At 35.0% G+C, this 22651-nt stretch overlaps 3 protein-coding genes across 6 annotated transcripts; all 3 read right to left on the minus strand.

Annotated features, from left to right (window-relative positions):
• Positions 1-429: 429 nt before the first annotated feature.
• On the minus strand, positions 430-5553 carry LOC144836077 (peptidyl-prolyl cis-trans isomerase Fkbp12-like). Of its 3 annotated transcripts, none has more exons than XM_078691258.1 (6): positions 5479-5553; positions 5096-5156; positions 4448-4495; positions 2659-2771; positions 2312-2385; positions 430-582 (listed from the first exon to the last, which is right to left on the minus strand). In XM_078691258.1, exons 2-6 carry the CDS (start codon positions 5130-5132, stop codon positions 504-506), a joined length of 351 nt encoding a protein of 116 aa, XP_078547384.1. In that variant the 5' UTR covers positions 5133-5156; positions 5479-5553; the 3' UTR covers positions 430-503. The 3 variants fall into 3 exon arrangements, with proteins under 3 accessions (XP_078547384.1, XP_078547386.1, XP_078547385.1); XM_078691260.1 differs by having other exon boundaries at positions 2307-2385; positions 5479-5545; XM_078691259.1 differs by having other exon boundaries at positions 430-587; positions 5479-5538.
• A 6615-nt stretch (positions 5554-12168) lies between these two features.
• LOC144834970 (caveolin-1-like) lies at positions 12169-15111 on the minus strand. The gene is made up of 4 exons (XM_078689972.1): positions 15026-15111; positions 14186-14420; positions 13951-14043; positions 12169-13175 (listed from the first exon to the last, which is right to left on the minus strand). The coding sequence occupies exons 2-4, from the start codon at positions 14417-14419 to the stop codon at positions 12882-12884; spliced, it is 621 nt and encodes a 206-aa protein (XP_078546098.1). The 5' UTR covers position 14420; positions 15026-15111; the 3' UTR covers positions 12169-12881.
• Positions 15112-15891: 780 nt separating this feature from the next.
• LOC144836039 (cationic amino acid transporter 4-like) lies at positions 15892-22110 on the minus strand. 2 transcript variants are annotated; one of them, XM_078691210.1, is made up of 4 exons: positions 22021-22110; positions 20134-21759; positions 18631-18739; positions 15892-17424 (listed from the first exon to the last, which is right to left on the minus strand). In XM_078691210.1, the coding sequence occupies exons 2-4, from the start codon at positions 21718-21720 to the stop codon at positions 17285-17287; spliced, it is 1836 nt and encodes a 611-aa protein (XP_078547336.1). In that variant the 5' UTR covers positions 21721-21759; positions 22021-22110; the 3' UTR covers positions 15892-17284. The 2 variants fall into 2 exon arrangements, with proteins under 2 accessions (XP_078547336.1, XP_078547337.1); XM_078691211.1 differs by lacking the exon at positions 22021-22110 and having other exon boundaries at positions 20134-21861.
• Between the last annotated feature and the right edge of the window lie 541 nt (positions 22111-22651).

The raw sequence follows: 22651 nt of genomic DNA on the forward strand, positions 1-22651 counted from the left end.
TATAGAATGTCAGAAAAAAATAAAAATTCCTGCGGTAAGAATGAAGCAATGTTCATGAATTTCTGTACATAACAGAACAGGGTTTGACGGGCGTTTCTGAAGCTTGGATGATATATAGACCTACTGTACACGGCGAAGGTTAGGGTAGAAGTTCTAGCAATATTTCGATTGTTTTTGCTTGTCCGGTCGTCTTGCTTTTCTGGTTTTTTTTTGCCATTTTTAAAGATATCCGTTGCATTGCGCTTACGTTGTTGCATTGCGTCCAAGTAGGAACCAATCAATAAAGATCACTAGTTTAATTCGTCTAAACCATAATAAATTTTAATTTGAAATAAAAACTGTATGTGTATTTTAAAGCAGTGCAAACCATGTCGAATTTGTAGCAAACAAATCCATAGCTGTTCAAACATATAACAAACACAAAAAAAGTTACAGTAAATTTCTAATTTTATTACTAACAATCTAATTGATAACAATGATTATGATATTAATGTACGAGGTTATCAAAATGACGTGTATGACAAAATACAGCTTATTGAAAAGAGAGGAGTTCCACTTCGAAGACGAGTGTAGAATTTGGTGGTATAGTGTGAAAAGTTAAGGAAAGTTTGTCGTCATTTTTTTTACACTAAATGTAATATAATTTTTTAAATCTCTATCAATGGGCAGTTTTATTAGATATAGGCCTGCTAATTCAATTGCAGCAAATTAGCATTCAATTGTTAAAGAACGAATAATCTAAAATAATAGTACTAATTGAGACCCAACTAACAAAGAATCCTCCTAATAGGTGTTGCCTGTTAGAATATAAATTGTCCCTTGTTCGTTTCATAGGAAAGTGTTCCCCTTAAAGGGGTTTCTTTTGAATAGGTCATCCCAAAGAAGGGAATCTACTGTGAATAAGTGAATCTGATTCATGATTGTACCGAATGTTAAAAAGTTTGGTAGTTTGATTTCATTTTTGTATATTTAATTTTTGTTTTTAATAATAGCACTTGAGTGTTAAAAAGGAACCAAGCACATTGATTAACTGAGGTAAAAGCATTAAAAAATATAGTTAATTTAAACTTAATTCATTGCTTTGATGTTGATGTTTATGAGTTGGTAGTGCAGGAAACAGACATTACTTAAGTTGGGCCCAGAGATTTAGTGATATATATTACTACGAATCATAATACTATGGTGTAAGTGTGCTTGACGTTAAGAGACAAACATTTACTTTATGGAAATTATTAAAATCTCTATAATGTCAACCATCCTCACCCTATCACTTGCCTGTTTTCCTGTCGACGTTATTCGACGCTATCGTCGTTGATCGTTCAACGACGATTGTTTGAAAACTATCAAGTTGAAATGATAACGATAGCGAGTACCTTTTCCTGTAAATCGTTAACATTTCAATATTTACGTAGAAGATCGGCGATTATTGTTAACGATAGCATCGAATAACGTCGACAGGAAAACAGGCTTCAGACAGTAGCTGAATAGTATGATGATAGTAGTGTGTCCTGTATTAAAATTGCATCAAGATAAAAACAAGTTTGACATCTCTAAAGGGTGCTATAAACAAAATGATGCGGGGATTGCAATATCTTAGAGTCAAGCTTAGGATATAGACTTACCAAGAGTCTAAGACCTAGGCGTGCCAAGAGTCTAAGACCACTCCTACTTGCAGTCAAAGACCTAGGCCTGCCACGAGTCTAAGACCACTGCTACAGTACATGCAGTCTAAGAAATATGCTTACCAAGAATCTATGACCACTGCTACTTGCAGTCTAAGACCTAGGCCTGCCAGGAGTCTAAGACCACTGCTACTTGCATTCTAAGATCTAGGCCTAGCATGAGTCTAAGCTAAGATCACTGCTACTTGCAGTCAAAGACCTAGGCCTGCCAGGAGTCTAAGACCTAGGCCTGCTAGGAGTCTAAGACCTAGGCCTGCCAGGAGTCTAAGACCTAGGCCTGCCAGGAGTCTAAGACCTAGGCCTGCCAGGAGTCTAAGACCTAGGCCTGCCAGGAGTCTAAGACCTAGGCCTGCCAAGAGTCTAAGACCACTGCTACTTGCATTCTAAGACCTAGGCCTACCAGAGAGTTTAAGCTAATATCACTGCTACTTGCAGTCTAAGATCTAGTCTTGCCAAGAATCTAATACCACTGCTACTTGCAGTCTAAGACCTAGTCTAACCCAAGAGTCCTTTTTTCCCCCAAGCAAAACTATATATTAAATCCGGTCCAGAATGGCATTTTTTGCTACAGCACCCTCTCAGAAATACAAGACTTGTTGTCTCAAGGTTTAGTTATTAGAAAAGGATATACATCGTGGAATCCCTGAGATCCATACGCATAGTCTGGTGAACAGGTTAACTTGGCCTTCTGTCCTATGCTCATCTGAAATAAAAACAAAGGCAAAATATTACCTTTATTTCTCCCGTGTCGACACATTTGAAATTTAAGAATCTCTTATATATATACAATAAATATAACTTTCTTTCATATATCATTAGTTGAGGTTTCACTTAGACCATAACTAAAATCATTACATTTATGAAAGTATACAGTTTGTTGCTTTCTCAAAAAAGTGTGAAAATTGTTCATATTTTTAAACTTATCAAAATTGGTACGAACATAGCTGCTTAAACATGACAGTACATGATAACATACCTGAGCAACGCCCTCGTCCCATCCTTTGATGACCTGACCTTGACCAAGATTGAATTGAAAAGGTTTGCCACGATCACGAGAAGAGTCAAATTTCTTGCCGTTAGTTAATGTACCTATGAAAAAACAAACAGTTACTTACAGTTGCATCACTTACAGCACAAGGAAACATTTTCAAAAACCACAAATTTAGGGCTTAGTAACAAATGTATCAAATTCTATAAAAAATAATGTATTAAATAAAAACTAGACTTTTTGGGGAAAAAGGCCAGTTTTGACAATTCCTGACAAAATTAAATAAATTTTGTCAGTACTACTATTTAAAGTAGTTATTTTATTTGATGTTTTTATCTGTGTCTATTTTTAATCTGTGTCTATTTATAATTGTTATTTTATATATTCACTCATAAGCCAGAATTGGCTGGTCTTGTATTTCACAAGAGTGTGATTAAATAAATAAATAAAAAAATAAAAAAATTCCAAACAGTTCCAACATGGCTTCCTATTTGATAGGGTTATGCTGGCAAAATTCTTGTATGATTGATCAGACCATGGAATATTCGCAACGACCTGATAACCGGCATTTTTGTGCTTGCAGCAAATGTTGTGTAATCAAGTGCATCAGGATTTGTTAATGTTAGTCAGGCGATTTTATATTGAGTACAGGTTATATTCCACTAAAGACAGTCTAAAATGTTAATGGATATGTGCTGGAAACATTTGCGTATGAATATTGACTGCGATAGCCTAGTATTTAGCAATACCTCTTTCACACCAAAAGCAAGTGGAGACACTCCGGAGTTGACGCCCCGCTGTTTTGGTGTGAAAGGTAAAATCAAGCAACTCCAGAGTTTAAAACTGCAGGTTTTTGGTGTGAAAAGGTACAAACATCAAAACTCCGGAGTTTAAGGTCAAAAGGTCATCCTCACACGATCACTCATTGCTTTAGTTTTATTTCAAAATACTTTAAATATTTGTACAAAATATATAGCAGGTTTAAAAAATATAAGTAGTATCAATAAAATATTATATTACTTCTGAGACTTTTGAAAGTAATTATTAAATTAAAAATATTATTAATTTAAATGATTCTAATGATCGTCGCTATGTAAACAAACAAAATAGAGGGCGACATATACAATTTTATTTTATACACCCAGGTGTTGCTAGGTGTGAAAGGGGTATCTCCGGAGTTTCTCGACATTTTGAATGGTCATAAACCCCAGGGTGTCTCCGGAGATCACTCCAGAGTTTTGGTGTGAAAGGGTATAAGAAAGGACTTATGGGTGTCCAGATCACTCAACTGTATCAAGTTGACTTGGCCGAGTGAGTGGCCAAACAGTTAAGACAGTGGAACCGTAATCCATAGCCATAACATCGGCAAGGGTTCGAGGCTTACTCGCTTTATGTGGTTTTGGTGGTAGAACAAGTCTTCTCGGATAAGGACTATAAACCGTAGGTCCAGTGTATGCACACTGCTCGTCTGCACTTAGTACAGTACATCTTTTGAGACGAGTAGGGGGTAATCCCAGTGTACTACTACTAGTACACACACACACACTGTCGTGGACAGCCGTAATGGCGCCGTAGTTGGCTGCCGATGACACGATGTGACCCTTAGGGGAGAAGAACGTTGTTGAAAAGGTGTAACATCAAAGTACACAGCGTTCTGATCTTCATGAAATAGTGCTATATAAATGTCGCATTACTTTACATTGCCTTTAGTGTAGGAATGTTGTGGGTAAAATCCGTTCGGCAAAAAATAAATGATTCAAAGGTGGTCCAGACTCACCTACATAATGTACAGACACCTTCTGTCCTACTTTGGGAAATGATTCTCCTACAAAAAAAACACACACACTTAATACTGAAAATATAAGTACAAAATGAAGTTCATTTAAATAAAGCTTGGGTGTTGTCAGACTTTAACCTAGGTTAATTCATTCCTATGCTTCAATAGAATACACAAACTTAAACATTACATTATCAGTGTACATTAAACAATGCATTTAATGTATGTAGATAGTTATATAAGTATTTTACTTAATATACAATTGGTTATTGTAAATAGAGGATTTAACAATAAAAAAAGTATATACTTTGTTTGTATTACTAATACTATTAATGTTTAGTAATTCAGAAAACAAAAATACAAAAAATGATTGCTAATGTTTACTATAGTACAAAACTAAAGGTTAAAATTGTGATATTAATGAGGGAAAAACAGAAAAAAGATAGAAAATGTTTAAAAATTAAAATATGTAATGAAACATTGAATGAATAAAGGTGGTGATGAACCACAAGGAATAAAAAAAATAAAAAACTAAAACAAATCAGCTTAATTACTTTTATATATACTGTCTATTATTAAGAAAGAATTTGCTTCAAACGAAAATGTAATTAAATAGAATAATCTTTTTCACTAATTTGAAATACTTACCATCACCAGGGCTGATTGTTTCCACTGTTACTCCCATATTGATTGTAATTTACGAAGGTTACTACAACAAAAAAACGTAAATGTTTAATTATTTTCCATTACGCATAGCTACAGAACCGTCGGCTACAAGTGATAACAAAATAAACGGGGCGAAACGACCACTGAAAATAGGTAAAGCCTCCCGCGGCCATGCATAGACTAGAGAAACATATTATTATAGAGCAGGTAACTAAAGCCTTCATTCATGACACCAGACAGCTGATTTTAAAATGACTACCCTTATTATTAAAAGCCAAAAATAGCATGATTATAATACAAAAATATTCTAGTTTACATTAATTACGTCAGGAAGAACAAATTTATTTGTTTCCAACAATTCTTACCAACTATTTTAACCAGTCTAAAAAAATCAAACACCGCAACTTCGTGAAAAAAAACTCACACAAAACACATGCACATGCGCAGTAGTACGCATAATATTATGGGGGGAGAAGTTTCTAGATTATTATTTTCCATCACACAGCAGTCACGTCACACGACGCACACATGAGGCCTTTAAAAACAACCATGCCGCACCTAATTACTAAAATAATATTTTTGCATATGAATGGTTCCAGCTACTTTTACTATGTTATAACTATTAGAATTTGAACTAGTGTATTCGAAAAACTCCAAACTATAGAGGACGCTAGAAAAAAATACATAAAACTAGGGGGCACTATTTAAAATCTAAAGGTAAAGGCCCATTTGCACTAGGGCGATAGCGATGACGATGGATAAATAAACATACATTTTCCTTGCATAAAACAAAAGAAAGCTGTCTTTGATAACATTGAAATTTAAAAAAAATTCAATCAAATGACGTCATGATCAGTAAAAAACAATGACATCGTTGTATATTGTCACGATTATTGCTCTTACTAAACTGAAGATGACGTATATTTGATTGGACGTGTGAAATTATTATTTTCATCAAAGGCAGCATAGATGAATAAAATAAATAATAAATAATTTATTTTGTTTCAAGTATGAAAAATATTTATCTATTTATCGTTGATCATTATCGCCCTATAAATGGGCCTTAATTTGCATTGTAGTAAACATGGGTAGAAAATACGATGCCAACTCATTATTTCACTTTTGAAATAATTTTTCTATTCTCTTTTTCTCACGATAAATATCTGAAGAACAAATCGGGAGATTTTGGGAGGACTGAATTCTTTTCCTCTCTTTCTTCCTGATGCAATTAGGCCTAATGGCAAAACAAAAAGAAAACGATGATTAAGATAGTCAGATTTCGCAAAATGTCAGTTCCTGTGTCAATTACTTATTTATTATATTATATTGTCAAACAATCTAAACCGAACTCACTTAAATCAATTTCCCTAATTTAAAACAATTAAGATGTTATTTGTGTTAATAATATTAATTTATATAATATAACAATTAGGCATGTTGGTAATTAATTTGTTCATCCAGACTGGTTCATTAAAGATATTATGAATGATATATGAATATATATTTATACATTGGACACTAGTTATGGCGGATTTACGCAACATTTCAATTGATTTCTTAAACCAAGACAATATGTTTGATTGGCTTTTTTTTTTTTTTTTTTTTTTTTTTTTTAAATGAGGGTGATCCATCCAGGCTTACTTAAACATTCTGAACATACGCCCTAGTTTGTTCTCGTGAAATGCCACTAACGTTCAAACCAAATTGACCACGTGAGTAGGCAAACATCTGATCGACCAAGTGTGACTTTCGTTTGTAGAGTTTAATGTAGTTTGGCCTTGATTATTCGACCACACTCCAATAGTTGGTAGTGGATAACCAGTATACGCTGGTGCATCAGATTTACTTGACATCATGCTAAAAATCAAAGAATGAAGAAAAGATGCAAAGAGTTGCAGGAGATGAATGAGTGCACTAAGGGGATTCACTATCCTCTCCACCGCATAGTGATAGTGTAGACTAAGGCTAAGACCGCATTTTGATTTAATTTGTCGGTCAATCTAATTTTAGTTACATGCCCCCACGATTAATTAAAGGGTTACTTTTAGCATAATGCCCTTTTCGCAACGTGGTGTGTTATGTGTGATGTAGAAGTTTTTTAATAAATGCTAGGTCTAGGCTTACTGTTATAGTAATATAAGACAAAAAAGTATACAAAATAGCCGAACCTTAATTTAAGGAAGAATTGGCCGTTTTTAATTAATTAACTAATTTCATGACAAACCATCAGCAATAAACATTTTCTTATTAAAATGAACATGTTTTTTTAATGCTGCAGCAGATGTAATAATACTACAACTGTAAAACAAAGTCAGCCTAATATTCCTGAACTTGGCTACTAGATCTGTTTACAAATTTACAACATTTGTAGTTAGGCCTAGGTCTACTATGTGTTAAAAAATAGTATAAATCAAGTAACTTACATTAATATAGTATTATGTTCAGTGAAAATTGATGATGAGGACTAACTTAAAGCACGAACTTCGAGCGACAACTAATCGAAATTCGTCAACGTCAGAAAGAGAAATATAAAAACAATGTCAATCTTTGAACGTTGCTATCACGAGTAAATTACTAATGTATTTGTACTGCCTATGTTTTATGCAAGTTATCAGTTATTATACTTTTTGGGGCATGCTAAAAAAGATATAACAAACAAAAGAAAACGATGATTAAGATAGCCAACGTCAAGCAAAGAGCAATAGAACAATATCGATTTATCAATTACAAATCAAATTTATTTCATTGGTTAAATAACGTCATTCGATATTAAAACTTGTTTTCACCCTTCCCATCTTGGTATATAAAGCAGTTACACAAGTCAATGTACATCTATAAACATAATTAGGTAAGTTCAGATTTCGCAAAATGTCAGTTCCTGTGTCAATTTCTTATTCATTATATTTTCAAACAATCTAAACCGAACTCACTTCAATCATCTTGAAATTCCGTTTTGGGCATTGATATTTAAAAAAACTGTATTTAGGCCTATATCATAAAATGCATGAGGTCCCGCATGAGGTACTTGGTTTTCCACACTAGACTGGCACCTAGCAGTGATTTAAAAAATTAAACATTCTGAACAACCCTTGTCGCATCTCGTGAAGAAATTCCACTAACGCTAAGATTAAACTGTCCACGTAAGTAAGCGTACATCTGACCAATTGATCCGAACACCGGATCGAGGAACGTGCGCAAAACAAAGCGATGAATGCCGCCAAATGGAGTTAGAACATCCATAGCCAAACGCAGCACTGGTCTGAATATCCAAATAGTGACGTAGGAAGTTGCAGCGAAGACCAAGCCCCATACTATCGTGAAGAATATTCCAGTGATCAGAGTTAACAATGTGTATAGACCAGCCTGAAATACAAAACGTTTCCGAATAAAACAAAAAAATAGTTTTAATCCTGAATACATAGATTGAAAAGTTAAGAATCTTCTCTGGATAAACTGAATAGAAGAATGAATACCAGGCTAGCGAAGTTGCAAACCAAGCATGCTTTAGAGTGCTGTCTGAGATCGACAACATAAGTTATAGGCCTAGAGTGTTGGCTTTTATCTTTATTTAATAAAAATAAATAGGCATACTGTACCTGGGTGTATCTAAAGACGATTGAGAAGAATGAATTTAGTCCTGGAATGGTGAGCGGAGAATCAGGTTGTTTCATAACATCGTCAAATTCAACCTGAATATAAATAATGTATTAATGTATAGTTTTATAAAATAAAATACATTTATTATAGTGTTCTTATTTTAGGTCTACAAAACATAAAATGTCTTTCACAGTTCATAATAGATGAATTCTATCTAACAAAATAGGTACGGACCATGGAGATTCAAATTTTAAAAAAATGATATCGCATCGAGTAGAAAAGTACAATTGTATTGGCCTTATTGAAATACTAGATAGTTTCGTTTCGTTTCGTTCATTTTTCCACTCACTTATATAGATAATTTAAACAAACATGAGTACTGTATACATTAAATGTGGGTGGATGGAGGTCACAGTAAGTTCACTGAACTTTAAGTCGTGACCTCCGTAGGCCTATAAGTATAGTAACAATGCTACGGAGTAGACTAAAATATATATATATATATATAAGTTCAGGTACATAAAATCAAAAATAAAAAAATTAAATTATAGAAGTTAAGATAAACCAGGTAGTTATATAATATAATGATAAAAGGGATAATGATAACAACAAGTATAACGATACAATGTAGCGGAGATTATTGAATACCAGGGTGAAGGATTTAATGCCATGTATAAATAAATAGTATAAAAGATCGGCGAAAAATTATGTAGCATATTCTGACACCATTTTGTGTCTGAAATTAGATTTAAAACTAGAGAAGGAAGATTTCTGTTTAAATTCATTTGAGAGTGAAGTCCAAAGTTCTGGACCAAAATAATAAATAGAAGATCGTCGAGCCTTAAAATTTAAATTATCAAAAATATAATTGTTAACAGAGGATCGGGTTTTATAGGAATGGCGTTCGTCAATTCTTGTAAATAAAGCACTAAAATGTGAAGGCAGTAAATCGTTAGATAACGGTACATAAATGAGGCACCTTGCAATTTATTTAAATCATAAATGTTTAAAACGTTAAATCTCATAGTTCCATATTATGGCAAATGTGTTACATCTAAAGAGGCAAAATGTTACTTCATTCTTAAAATGTTTTATTGATAATTAGTTCGTCTTTTGAGCCAGTTCATTTTCTACTAATTTTTGTCTGTTTCACTTTTTTTGTTTAATTGTTCCTTCCTTGCAAATGTTCAGTGCGCTGAACGCGACGCGAACAAATTGTTTTATATACCTGTATGAGAGGGGTACCGAAATAATTAAAATCAAAATCAAACTTATGTTGCTGTTACTACTACTTAAATTTAAATTTAGGCCTATGTATTATTATTATCAATTATTGTACTTGGGCCAGTGGCCTACATACGGTACTAATGAATAATGAATAAATGAACTCCAAACCAACCTGTTTATATGACATCGTATTTAAAGCATCACTTCTAGAATTCCAGATATTATCTGACAATGAGGGCGGGGATGGGGGTTGGGATGGGAGTGGGTAAGTTTGTGGTGGTTGTTGTTCTCTTCGATTGTTTATTCTCTCGTTAATCTCTCTTTGGCCAGTGACTTCTGAGTTAGGCTGTACTTGTACTTGTTCTGACCACACACCAGCACTTGTGTAACCAGTGTAAGCTGGTGGACCAGATTTGTTTGACATCATTCTAAACACATAAATACAGAGTTTAAAACTAAAAACAAAGTGAAGGGAAAACAACAAATATTCAAGCTATTCTATGTGGTATAAAATACTTATATTTTAATAAATTTACTTGTTTTCATATTTATGATCATCATTATTAGTACAAACTCGTTTTTAGCCGGTTTGCACACTCTAAATTAAATGTATCATTGTTAGCGGCTGCGGAGTGTGCTGAAGGTAACCCATAGAGTGTCTATCACATTTAGAAGGGGCTTGAGCCGACTGGGCCCCCGCTTGGATGAGCCAAGTTTCCTTTTAGGTTTAGACCTAAACGGTTATAGTCCCAAAGTGACGACATTCACTGGTGATTGTATACAATCCATATACAAACTGCATACTAGTTAAACACAACTAGCCTATATACACCAGAGAGAGAGAAACCATGTCACGAGGGTGATCTTTTGACAATATCCAACTGTTGAAATTACAAAATTATTTTAGAAAGAACTATTATATTGCTTTATACAGAGACCATGGTGGAATAACCGCCATGGGTAGATAATACTTACATCAACTTCTCTGATTAAAAATGTAGGATTCGCGAATTGCTGCTGCTATGTACAGTACTGTATTTGCTTATCAACATTTGTCACGAGAAAGTTTGTAGTTTATAGAACGTTATATCTGTTATGTGACTGCTATCTTATCAAGATCCGGATGCATAGCTTTGTAAACAGTGGAGCTCAATAAAAAATACTGTTCTGAACTTGTAGGTATATTAGCTTTTTATTTACATATTGATAGGCAGGAAGATCAAACAATGTTTACCATAGTATGTCGAGTAAATCTGTTGTAGATCGAAACAACGCGAGATGGCAAAAGTGAATTGGTGGGGAAATGTTATAAAAAGAAATGTTATATTATTCCGAATGTTATGGAAAAAAAATTAATTCTGCTGTGTCAAATAGGCATGTGATTTTCAACAACCTTTGTATAGAATACAGTACGACAGCTTGTTGAATAGATTCGGTGAATATAACATTCATAGAACAACTACAAAAGATGCATTAAATACAGTGCGGTATCACCCTTTACTCGTACTATATGTCTAGAGAGAAAAAACTGTGGGAATCTGTAGTGTCTTGTCTCCTAACTATAACGTTTATCCTCCAATAAATTGCCTCGAAATGTATTTTCTTTGAAACAGTATACAGTGTGAGAATCGGTTGGTAATTACCAGATTGCAAACAACACACAATATCAAGACTTAATTGACAAAATACCAATTTTCATTACTGTTCATTACATTTCATTCAATACTCATTGGTGCATCTCAAAATCTACTTAATGAGTCCAGCCAGATAAGCAAAAGAAACAATACAAAATCAACATTTATATTTTTTACGATTTATTTACTAAGGGTGTTTACTAGACATTTTCGCGATTTGCCAGACTTTGCCAGAAAATTCATGAGGTAAATTTTGCGATGCACCTGAACGTCACAGCAATTTACGGCGACGGCTGCACGGTGAGCGCGTGCGGCGATATCCTTAATCTCGCGATTGTTCTGAAATCATAATGTACATCCCTAATACGTTGTAAAAATATGGTCGTCGGTCAAGTTGTCCTTAAAGGCATAAAAATAATATAATAATAAGTCATAGCCTTAGTCTATACTATCAAACTTTATGTGACAAAAAAGTGTGATTTGCCCAAATACGGGTATTGAATATGTCCAAACATGGTAGTGATATGACATCATCATGTCAACATAACTTGATAGTCTAGACAAGGCTTAACAGATTTAAAGTAAAACAAACACATAAAAGATCAACATTAATTTTTATTTCGTATTTTATACGTATTCACTATCTTACTTTTGTAATACAGAATGTCAAGTAAATTGTACTAATAAATGCTTCAATATTTTTTATCAAGCACCAAACGATTTTCCCTAATTTAGAACAATAAAGATGTTATTTGTATTAATAATATTAATTTATATAATATAACAATGAGTCATGTTGGTAATTAATTTGTTGGCCATACGTTTTACTGAGAATTCAAATCTGTTTGGCCTGTTTTCATCCAGCTGGTTCATTCGTTCTGTCTAAAAAAGAGCTTGTTGAAGAATACTGTGTAGGCCTAATGATACATGTTATGACCAAGCACTCAAGGATCTTTCTCTAGACACGTTATCTGATAGAAGGCGTAATCTATGCTATAAGTTTGTACAGTATAGTTGTCTTTCCTGTATAGTTTTTAGGTGTCAATTTTATCCTTTTATATATATAATTACCATTGTTTTATACTTTTATACATAATTTTATATTTAGAATATGTAAATATCCTTGTAAAATTCAGCTTTGGCTGCGATGAAGATATTTGAAATAAATGAAATGAAATGAAAAAAAAAATTAAAGATATTATGAATGATATACTAATATATATTTATACATTGGATGTTTATGGCGGATTATATTTACGCAACATTTCAATTTGTTTCTTAAACAAAGACAATATGTTTGATTGGCTTACTTAAACATTCTGAACAGACGCTCTAGTTGGTTCTCGTGAAATGCCACTAACGTTCAAACCAAATTGACCACGTAAGTAGGCAAACATCTGACCAATTGACCCGAATATTGGATCTAGGAACGTGCGCACAAAAAATCGGTTAATCGCACCAATTGGAGTTACAAGATCCAAAATAAGTCGTAGTACAGGTTTTAATACCCAAATAGTGACGTAAGAGGTGACGGCGAAAACTATGCCCCAGACTACTGTGAAGATGATTCCAGTTATCAGAGTTAGCATTGTGTATATAGCAGCCTAGAAATAATAATATTTGTTATTACATCAAGAGCAAAGTATATGTAGGCCTAAGAATGAAATGATTTGCATTATCATTTTTATGTAAAGCTTTGTTCCCACTAGCGACGCAACGTAACGCAATCTACGAAACGTAAGAAAATTCCCTTCTAATAATTGTGTTTGCCCCCGTCTGCGTTAAATCAAACCTGCGATTTTTGCAGCACTATTGCGTCGTCGGTTCCCACTTGTGGTTACGCAATACAGCACTTTGCGTCAATACGTCGCTGCGTTGCGTTCTAGTGTATTGTTAATCTTTGTCTCCCAGATATCTATTTGGACCCCGTTGGAAACAAGTTGATATTCTTTAACCTTAAAGCTTGTTTCCCACTAGCGACGCAATCGACGCAACGTAAGAAAATGCCCTTTCAATAATTGTGTTTTCCCCCGCCTGCGTGAAATCAAACCTGCGATGTTTGCAGCGCTGTTGCATCGTCGGTTTCCACCTGTGATTACGCAATACAGCAATTTGAGTCAATACGTCGCTGCGTTGCGTTCTAGTGGGAACCACGCTTTACGGATTATCCAGGCGTAGATACTTGGGTTCTGTTGTTCATGTTTTGACCATTCGACCATTATTTTCATATTTTACAAAAATAAAAGTAAGCATCTGTTTTCTTTTGAAAATTGCATTGATATCGATAGGCCTAAAATGATAACATATGAAGTTTGCGAAAGTTTTCTTAAATTTAAATCTATGGAAGCCAACAATATTATTAATGGGGTTTTCTCTTACCTGAGTATAAGTAAAGGCTAGTGAAAAGAATGTATTTATTCCTGGAATTGTGAGTGGAGAATTTGGTTGTTTCATGACATCTTCAAAATGAACCTAAAAAACAAATAAATACACATGATGTCTTAACTTCAGGAACTACACATACATACTTTTACATGTGCGTTTAAGCATTATAATTTACGCGCGCTTCGATTTCTATGTGCTGTGTTGCATTACTAATGTTATTGCCACACACCTGTTGATAATCCATTGCATGTATAACCTCATTTCTTGAATTCCAGATATTATCTGTTGGCTGATAATTTCTTGGTGTTTCCTTAAACTTGTCGATTTGGATAAGCGACACATTGTCATTGTGACTTTCGTTTGTAGAGTTGAATGTAGTTTGACCTTGATTATTCGACCACACTCCAGTAGCTGGTGGTGGATAATCAGTATACGCTGGTGCATCAGATTTACTTGACATCATGCTAAGTAATCAAAATAATGAAGAAAAGATGCAAAGAGTTGCAGGAGATGAATGAGTGCACTAAGGGGATTCACTATCCTCTCCACCGCATAGTGATAGTGTAGACTAAGGCTAAGACCGCATTTTTATTTAATTTGTTGGTCAATCTAATTTTAGTTACATCCCCCCACGATTAATAAAAGGGTTACTTTTAGCAGAATGCCTTTTTCGCAAATCAACGTGGTGTGTTATGTGTAATGTATAGATGTCTTGTAATAAATGCTATAGGCCTAGGCCTACTGTTATAGTAGTATATATGCCTAAGACAAAAAAGTATACAAAAACAGTCGAAACTTAATTAAAGGAAGAATTGGCCGTTTTTAATTAACTAATTTCATGACAAACCATCAGCTATAAACGTTTCTTAATACTCCATGATGTATTAAAATGAACATGTTTTTTTAAAGGCTGCAGCAGATGTAATAATACTACAATTGTAAAACAAAGTCAACCTAATATTTCCTAACTGAACTTGACTAGATCTGTTTACAAATTTACAACATATGTAGTTAGGCCTAGGTCTACTATGTGTTAAAAAATAGTATAGGCCTAAATCAAGTAACTTACATTAGTATTCTGCTCAGTGAAAATTGATGATGAGGACTAACTTAACGCACGAACTTCGAGAGACGACTAATCGAACTTCGTCAACGTCAGAGAGAGAAATACAAAAACAATGTCAACATTTGAACGTTGCTATCACGAGTAAGTTACTATTGTATTTGTACAGCCTATATTTTATGCATGTTATCGGTATACTTTTTGGGCCATGCTAAGACATGTACTGAAACATATCAGCAATTCAGAACGGATGTCAGCCGATTTTTCTAAACCTAAACACACATAAAAGAGATAAAATGGAAATGAAGAGGATTTGCATGAAATGTTTGTCAACAAAATAAACGTCAATCAAATACAGAGCCCACTCGTGTCGGTCTCCGACACTTTTAAGCGGGAATGGATGAGTTGTCTTTTTGATATTTATTATAGGCCTACTTAAAATTGATAATGCAAACGGTGAGATACCTCTAGTAGGACATTGAACGTTTTGGGGGAAAACGGTGCGGAAGCTAAGCGGCGATGATGGCCAGTTTCGTCGAAACCAGTGATGAGTCTCAACAGCCTGACCATCGCACTCAAGGCTGAGCTGTCTTTAAGTCACATCTCTAGGTCAGCCATCCTTTTCGGTCTTCATCCTTGTTGTCATCATCCACCAACATACAGTATATTTTGTTTTGACATTATTCATTCTTTCCTTCCTTCCATCCATTCCATTAACATCAACACTTGTTTGTAGGCATTAACTCTCAGACAGAATACATTGTAAATTGTTTATTAAACGTATATATAGTAAAGAGTGTTGTCCAGTCCACCACCAACAATAATGGCGTACGTCTAATCACTTAAATCGAAATTTAAACATTCATACTTACAAACCAATTTAAAAGAGAACAGACTTTTTTCCGATGATGATCAAACAGTATTTTATTACAATAAATGTACAGTAGTAGATTTTGAATATTCGATATGGTATAATTTATGAAACTAAAGCATTATGGTATAAATAATAAACAAATATACTGCACTGGCGAGATCTAATAAGATCGAAACAGTACTGTCTGCAGATTGGATATTACACTCCTCTACTTTCTGCTATACACATAATTATATAGTATGTTGTTTTGTAGAGCACTCTTCAGTTCGAAACGGTGCATTTTTGTTGTGAATACTATTAGCATTTTGTAAAGCACGCTCGTTGAGCTTGTGCACTCTTTGTGTTCATAATCAGTGTACCATGTCCCGCATACCTGGCTCAGCCTATATATTGTGCCAGTTCTGCGGTACATTTCATTTCGAAACCTGAGCTGCACTGACGAGATCTAATAAGATCGAAACAGTACTGTCTGCAGATTGGATATATTTAATTAATTAAATTTCAGTATATCACCGGGCGGTTTAGAATTAATGTTCTTTGCCTCTTGTGTTTATATATTATTTTAATTTTAATTTGATTGATTAGTTTTTTTATATCGGTCTTTTTTTTATATCGGTCTTTTTTTTATCGGCAGTTGTTAAAGCTTGGTTTCCACTAGAGAAGCGAGTTCGAATAATCCATCGCTTGTGATTGGTCACTTACTTTGCGTTATGTCCTTCTTGTGTTATCTAGTGGGAACCAAGCATAAGGCCAGAGTTTTGAATATTGAATATTGGAACAAGTAAAACAAAATAGCGAACGGTACACCTATTATTACAATTATGCAAACAAGATTTAATTTTCTCCCAATAATACCAGATTCTCGGTATACTCTATATATTATAAATCTGTCCAGTAGCATTCGAAAATACGGTTGTACAGCAAGCGTCACATTGTTCACATGTATCCCCTCATAATTATTATGTCCCTATTATTTAGTCCATAACATAACCTTTAGCCTACATGATACACAGGCACCACATGTGATACACATGAGATGTTGTATTAAGGAATTTTTCATAATGCTACAAACATTATCTTATGTGGCGGGGATACAGCAATGTGAATCGGGTGCACAATTAATAGTTTTAGTTTCATTAAAATTAGCATTTACTTCTTGACGAAGCCGGTACACGAATCCGGTAGGCCACAAGAAGCCGGTAAAAGACGCCGGTAGGCCTCAAGAAGCCGGTAAAAGACGCCGGTAGGCCTACAAGAAGCCGGTAAAAGACGCCGGTAGGCCTACAAGAAGCCGGTAAAAGACGCCGGTAGGCCTCAAGAAGCCGGTAAAAGACGCCGGTAGGCCTACAAGAAGCCGGTAAAAGACGCCGGTAGGCCTCAAGAAGCCGTGTTTAATATTGAATTTCCCTTTCATTGTCCAGTGAACCGTACGAAAAGGCAGTAGGTCCGTTTTCAGTAATATTTGGTGACTGTTCATCTGTCTTCCCTTCTTCACTGTGCCAATATCCATAGAAACAATATATAGCCATTCCTATATGTTTTATATGAAAACAAAAATAAAAATCACATTATATCAATTTAAAAGCTTATATACGCGCACAAAATTGTCATATCAAGTTAAAGGTTTACGTGCGCGTATTTTCAATGTTTATTTTTTTGATAATTCACAAGGTATCCAGTTAAAACTTTTGAAGTTATCTATCTTTTTGGAAACTACGAATGTTTCTTGCAGGCTTTCGAAAGGAGCCAACACTTAACAAGATGTAGTAGGTAAGGTACCTTTCTTTAGCTGAAAACAGCAATTGTTGGCAACGATACTCACAAAAATATTAAAATCTGAGACAAATCCAGATTGTCTCCGCAACGATTAATATAGTATTCAATACGCAGATTATATAGTGACCATTCATTTTAACGACGGGCTAGCTGTCGTGTCGAAAATGCACTGATGCGCAAACTCAGAAACATACAGTATGAGCATGCGTATAATGACGGTGATACTCAACAGCTGCGTAGTATAGCGTGGCACGTCGTAAAAAACATTGTAAGAATGAGCGAAAGGTCGCCAATTATTAAGCATGTTGTGTTATTCGGGTGTTGGTGAGGAGAAGGAATAAATTGATATTGAAGTTATATATTTTTTTTTTCTATCCAATTAAGCCAGAAATCATGAATAATTCATTACCTTAATTATTTTCTATTATAAAGAATTGCAAGATAGATGATCTACTTCCTAAATATACTGAACTTGCAGTCTAAATAATCACTCTCAACTATTAAAAAACATGTTCTTGAAAGACCTCGAACCGAGGGCTCCAGTGTAATATGTTAAAGCCTTTACCAATAGACCAAACATTTCGGTTGGCAAACGCTGTTTACCCAAATGATTTAATCTGTCTGCACGCTTAAATAGCGCCCTCTATAATGTTCCATATTATGTCATAATTATTCTGGCTTAATCGGATAGGAAAAAAAATAATGCATCCAGCTCATTATAATAATGATAATAAACAGAATTAAATCATCTACGCTTTTAAATATTGTATTATTGGGGGAGTTGGGACGTAACAGTTATTGAGTAAAATTTACAACTGTTTAAAAGGCTGTATGTTACATTTCTTGTGTGAACGGGGTATTTAGAAAGTTAATTATTGGATAGAATTTACAACCACGCTAAGGCTGTATGCTACAGTTTACTGTGTGAACAGGGTATTAGAAAGATTTAAAAAACAATTACCAATTGCAATCCACAGTATAAATCGCAACCATGTCAGGTGATCCAGCTGCGTCATAAGTATTATATTAATTGTTATGCTGAAAGCCGGTAAAAATGGAACAAATGGAACCTGAAACAATAAGCAAAAGAAATGTCAGGGTTTTGTCAAAGAACTTATAACACAAGAATCTCCTGTTCGTCACAAGCGCGTAACAATTTCGAAAGGCATTGTGGGATAGAATAGAGCTAATGGGTGGCGCCATTGTGAGCCATGGAGTAGGGCGCCCGCATCAAATTAGAAAGTCAAAATCATAGAGGGGATCTGCTAATACTCTAGGGGAGGGAGGGGGGGATAGAGTATAGTAATTGACTGAGGAGTAGGGCACCCGCATCAAATTAGAAAGTCAAAATCATAGAGGGGATCTGCTAATACTCTAGGGGGGATAGAGTAATTGACTTCCTAGCTTGGAGGGGGCGCTGCTCCTTGCTGTGAAATGGCGTCGCCAAGTTTGACATTTTAACCCTGTACTTCCGATACTGTGTTTGAATGCAAATTGAAGAACAGGAGATTCTTGTGTTATAAGTTCTTTGGTTTTGTATTAAGAAACGGATAGAATACAAACACAGCCCTAAACAAAAAAGGTTGCATTCCGGTCACTCAGTGACACTTTAATAATTATTGTTCTATTCTATTTAGCTGCACAATTTTAATATTTAACCAAAACAAAAAAAGAAAGAAAGATTGCACAGGTTTAACTCGAGTATATTGAACGTTTCTTTTTTATGTTTGTAGATTATTAGTGACTTCGTGTTATTTTGTACACTTGTCAGATTTGTAACATTTTTCTATAGGGCTACTCGGTGTTTTGTACGGATATTATTTACTTTTACAAACTTCATATTTGGGCTCTCAGTTCGTAGGCTAACCCCCACATATTCGGATGTTAGGGTCATTCACGCTTAATTAATTTACCCACTAAGTTGGTTTCATCATGCACCAATTATTGCTGCTTTACAGCGGGCTAATCAGCTTATCTGCGTTGGAGCAAGAGCAGTTAATTGTGTTCATGCTTAGGCCTATGCCAAATTACTTGCTTCTAGCAAGATTGTGCTTGATATAACATGCAACATGTATTATTCCAAGTTATGGAGCTCGTGTGGTTACATTTCATCACAATACAAGTTTTGACAACAATTTTGTAATATAATTTCGATATGTAGGCTAATTCGGTACATTTTTAACGCACCCAATTCTCTGGGTCTAAATTTCATCAGTATCATAGGAAAATTCCGTAATGGTAATACAGCATCACATGTGATTCACATGTATCGCCTAGTATCACAACCTAACCCTTAACCATACAGTGACCTTACATGATACATGAACCATATGATACACATGAGATGCTGTATCCGGAGTATTCCTATAAAACTGGGCAAATATTGTCGTATGTGGAGATACAGCATTGATAATCGCGTATTTAACGTACGTTCTTGTCACGTGAACATGAATGTTATGCCTACCTGTATCTTTCCTTCATTGAAAGAATGATGATGCAACGGTATAATAACAAATGACATCAAACTCAGAATGAACAAAACTATTGTTAAGATTGCAACTGGAATCGTTGAGAGTAAATCTGGGAAGTTGTTTATCAACAGCAAACCCGCTCCTAAACAAAATACGAATCCTAGCAATGCATACGGTACCACTACTCCTGGTTCAAGTTTACTTAACAATGGAAGACTTTTAAAAGAGTTCTTCAACCTCCCAGTTAAATCACCAACATATTCGTCATTATCGTCTGCAGTTTCTGTTTGCGTAAAAAGCGTCGTTGCGTCATCATAATCAACGAAAAGCGAATCTTTTGATTTTGGACGATAACGTAAAATAATAACAGCTCCCGACATGATAGTGTACGCACAGAGAGTACCAATAGACAAAAATTTCACTAGTACATCATACTTTACTAAAATAGCTAAAGCTGCACTCATAGTCCCAAAAGCCATTGTAGCCATAACCGGAACTTGTGAAGTTTGACTAACATTTGAAAATGCTTTGAAGAAAAGACCATCAACTGAAAGCGCGTAAATTAATCGTGCTAAGAAGTATGCTCCTGTAATTAAAGTTGTAAATCCCGCCAAAATTACACCGATTGTAACAATGTATCCCATCCAATCGAGTCCTTTCTCAATAAACGCTGCTGAGAACGCCGCATCTGGTATTATTTCCTTATACGTAACAAGATACGTTAAAGATCCAGAAACAATTACATACGTGACGGAGACAACAGCCAAAGCTGCTCCCAACGCAATGGGAATGCTTTTTCTTGGTGACGTACATTCCTCACTGGATATGCAAATTACTTCAAACCCACTGTACGTCATAAAACAGACAGCAGCGCCCTCTAGAACACCTTCGATTCCGAACGGAAAATACCCACCGTCTTTTGTTAAGTTGTTTACGTCTCCGAAATAAAAGGATACTACTATCATCATAACAACAATTACAAATAGAATGTTCATGCAAATAAATGTCACTGTTGAAGATATTTTGGCGCCAAAAGACACTAAAATTGTAACAAATATGACCAAAGCACCAGCAAACAAATCCGGATACTCGGACAAAAACGACGATTTCCACGGTTCGTCGTTCAAAAAATAATGTGTGATTGCATTTTGTATTTTAAAATCAATCACTGAATCTATAGTCGCACTCATCGCTCGAGAAACACTCGATAGCATTGCAATATATTCTAACACCATATTCCAACCAATTATATACGCCCAAACCTCACCAATACTGACATAAGCGTATATGTAAGCAGATCCAGTTCGTGTTATTTGGGAGCTAAATTCTGCATAGCAGTACGCGGACAGAAGAGCTGCAATTGCCCCTAATGCGAAGGATACCACAACAGCTGGGCCTGCGATATTTTTGGCTACCTCTCCTCCAACAACAAACAGTCCAGTACCGAGCATGGAACCCAGACCTATGTATGTTAGGTCAATGGTGTTAAGACATCTTCGAAACGTAGATGAGGATTCACTGTTACCATGCAATGTCTTTCGTCTGTTGACATTTGAAAAACATTCTCCGAATATACTCATGGTGAAAATAATACACTTCTAACCACCTTACTAATGATTCTGAAAAATAAAAATCAAGCTAATACATGTGAGGTTACAACATTATAGTGTTATCTTTGCCTGATCCTTACGCACCACATTTTCAGTCGGCCAAACTAGTTCCGTATTACTGTATGGCGGCTGCTGAAACGATGAACCACATTCATTATGCGACTAAGCCTAAACATCTGCCAGACTTTAACATTCGCATAGAATATTAAAAAAATGGGCTTCCACGAGCATGAACTATGTTGAGAGCCACTTATAAAAATAATAAGTTACCTTATAATTATACCTTTCAAATAATGGTGTACACATAACACTCCACTCGGTTATAACCTCCCAACGTGACGTGTGTGAAATCAACCGATACAAGGCTTAACGGCACAATGAATGGAATAATATCGAACGATAAACAAATGGAAATCAGCGACTGCAAATGACGATTTTTTTTATTATTATTGAACCGAACGAATAACAGCTGGTGTAGCTGGAATAAAGCACATATTTAAATTAAACGATCAAGTAATTGATTTATTGAAATATGACTTTGCTAATTTACTGGTAGTAGTAAAAGTTTAAAACATATTTTTGAAAGATAACTTCTGCAAGAACTGTTGAACTTGCATTGTGTTCGTACTAAATTGTTTACACAGCTAGTGTATAGAATTGTTAAGTTTGATTTCTGTTAAACCTAGTTAATCTTGGTTCTAACTAGGACGTAACGCTAGAACCAAAGACAAGGGACAGTTCGAATAATCCATAGCTTGTGTTTGGTCAATTACTTGCGTTGCGCTTAACGCGCCATTGCGTCGTCTACTATATTTTGTTTCCACCAGAGCCTCTAGGGCGCAACGCAAGGACGTAAACGTAACGGAAAGTGGTTACGTACATGCTACAACAACTAATGATC

Source organism: Antedon bifida, chromosome 2 (assembly GCF_963402885.1).
Source record: "Antedon bifida chromosome 2, ecAntBifi1.1, whole genome shotgun sequence".
Lineage (NCBI taxonomy): Eukaryota > Metazoa > Echinodermata > Crinoidea > Comatulida > Antedonidae > Antedon > Antedon bifida.

Coding starts and splice junctions, on each gene's coding strand:
- LOC144836077 (XM_078691258.1), bottom strand. CDS start 5,132: ATGGGAGTAACAGTGGAAACAATCAGCCCTGGTGATG. Junction 2,772..4,447: donor GGTGTCTGTACATTATGTAG/GTGAGTCTGGAC, acceptor GTTTTTTCATAG/GTACATTAACTAACGGCAAG. Junction 583..2,311: donor TCTCAGGGATTCCACGATGT/ATATCCTTTTCT, acceptor TTCACACTATAC/CACCAAATTCTACACTCGTC.
- LOC144834970 (XM_078689972.1), bottom strand. CDS start 14,419: ATGATGTCAAGTAAATCTGATGCACCAGCGTATACTGATTATCCACCA. Junction 14,044..14,185: donor ATGCAATGGATTATCAACAG/GTGTGTGGCAAT, acceptor TTTGTTTTTTAG/GTTCATTTTGAAGATGTCAT. Junction 13,176..13,950: donor TAGCCTTTACTTATACTCAG/GTAAGAGAAAAC, acceptor TATTATTTCTAG/GCTGCTATATACACAATGCT.
- LOC144836039 (XM_078691210.1), bottom strand. CDS start 21,720: ATGAGTATATTCGGAGAATGTTTTTCAAATGTCAACAGACGAAAGACA. Junction 18,740..20,133: donor TCAATGAAGGAAAGATACAG/GTAGGCATAACA, acceptor TTATTGTTTCAG/GTTCCATTTGTTCCATTTTT. Junction 17,425..18,630: donor TATACTGTGGATTGCAATTG/GTAATTGTTTTT, acceptor TAAAACATATAG/GAATGGCTATATATTGTTTC.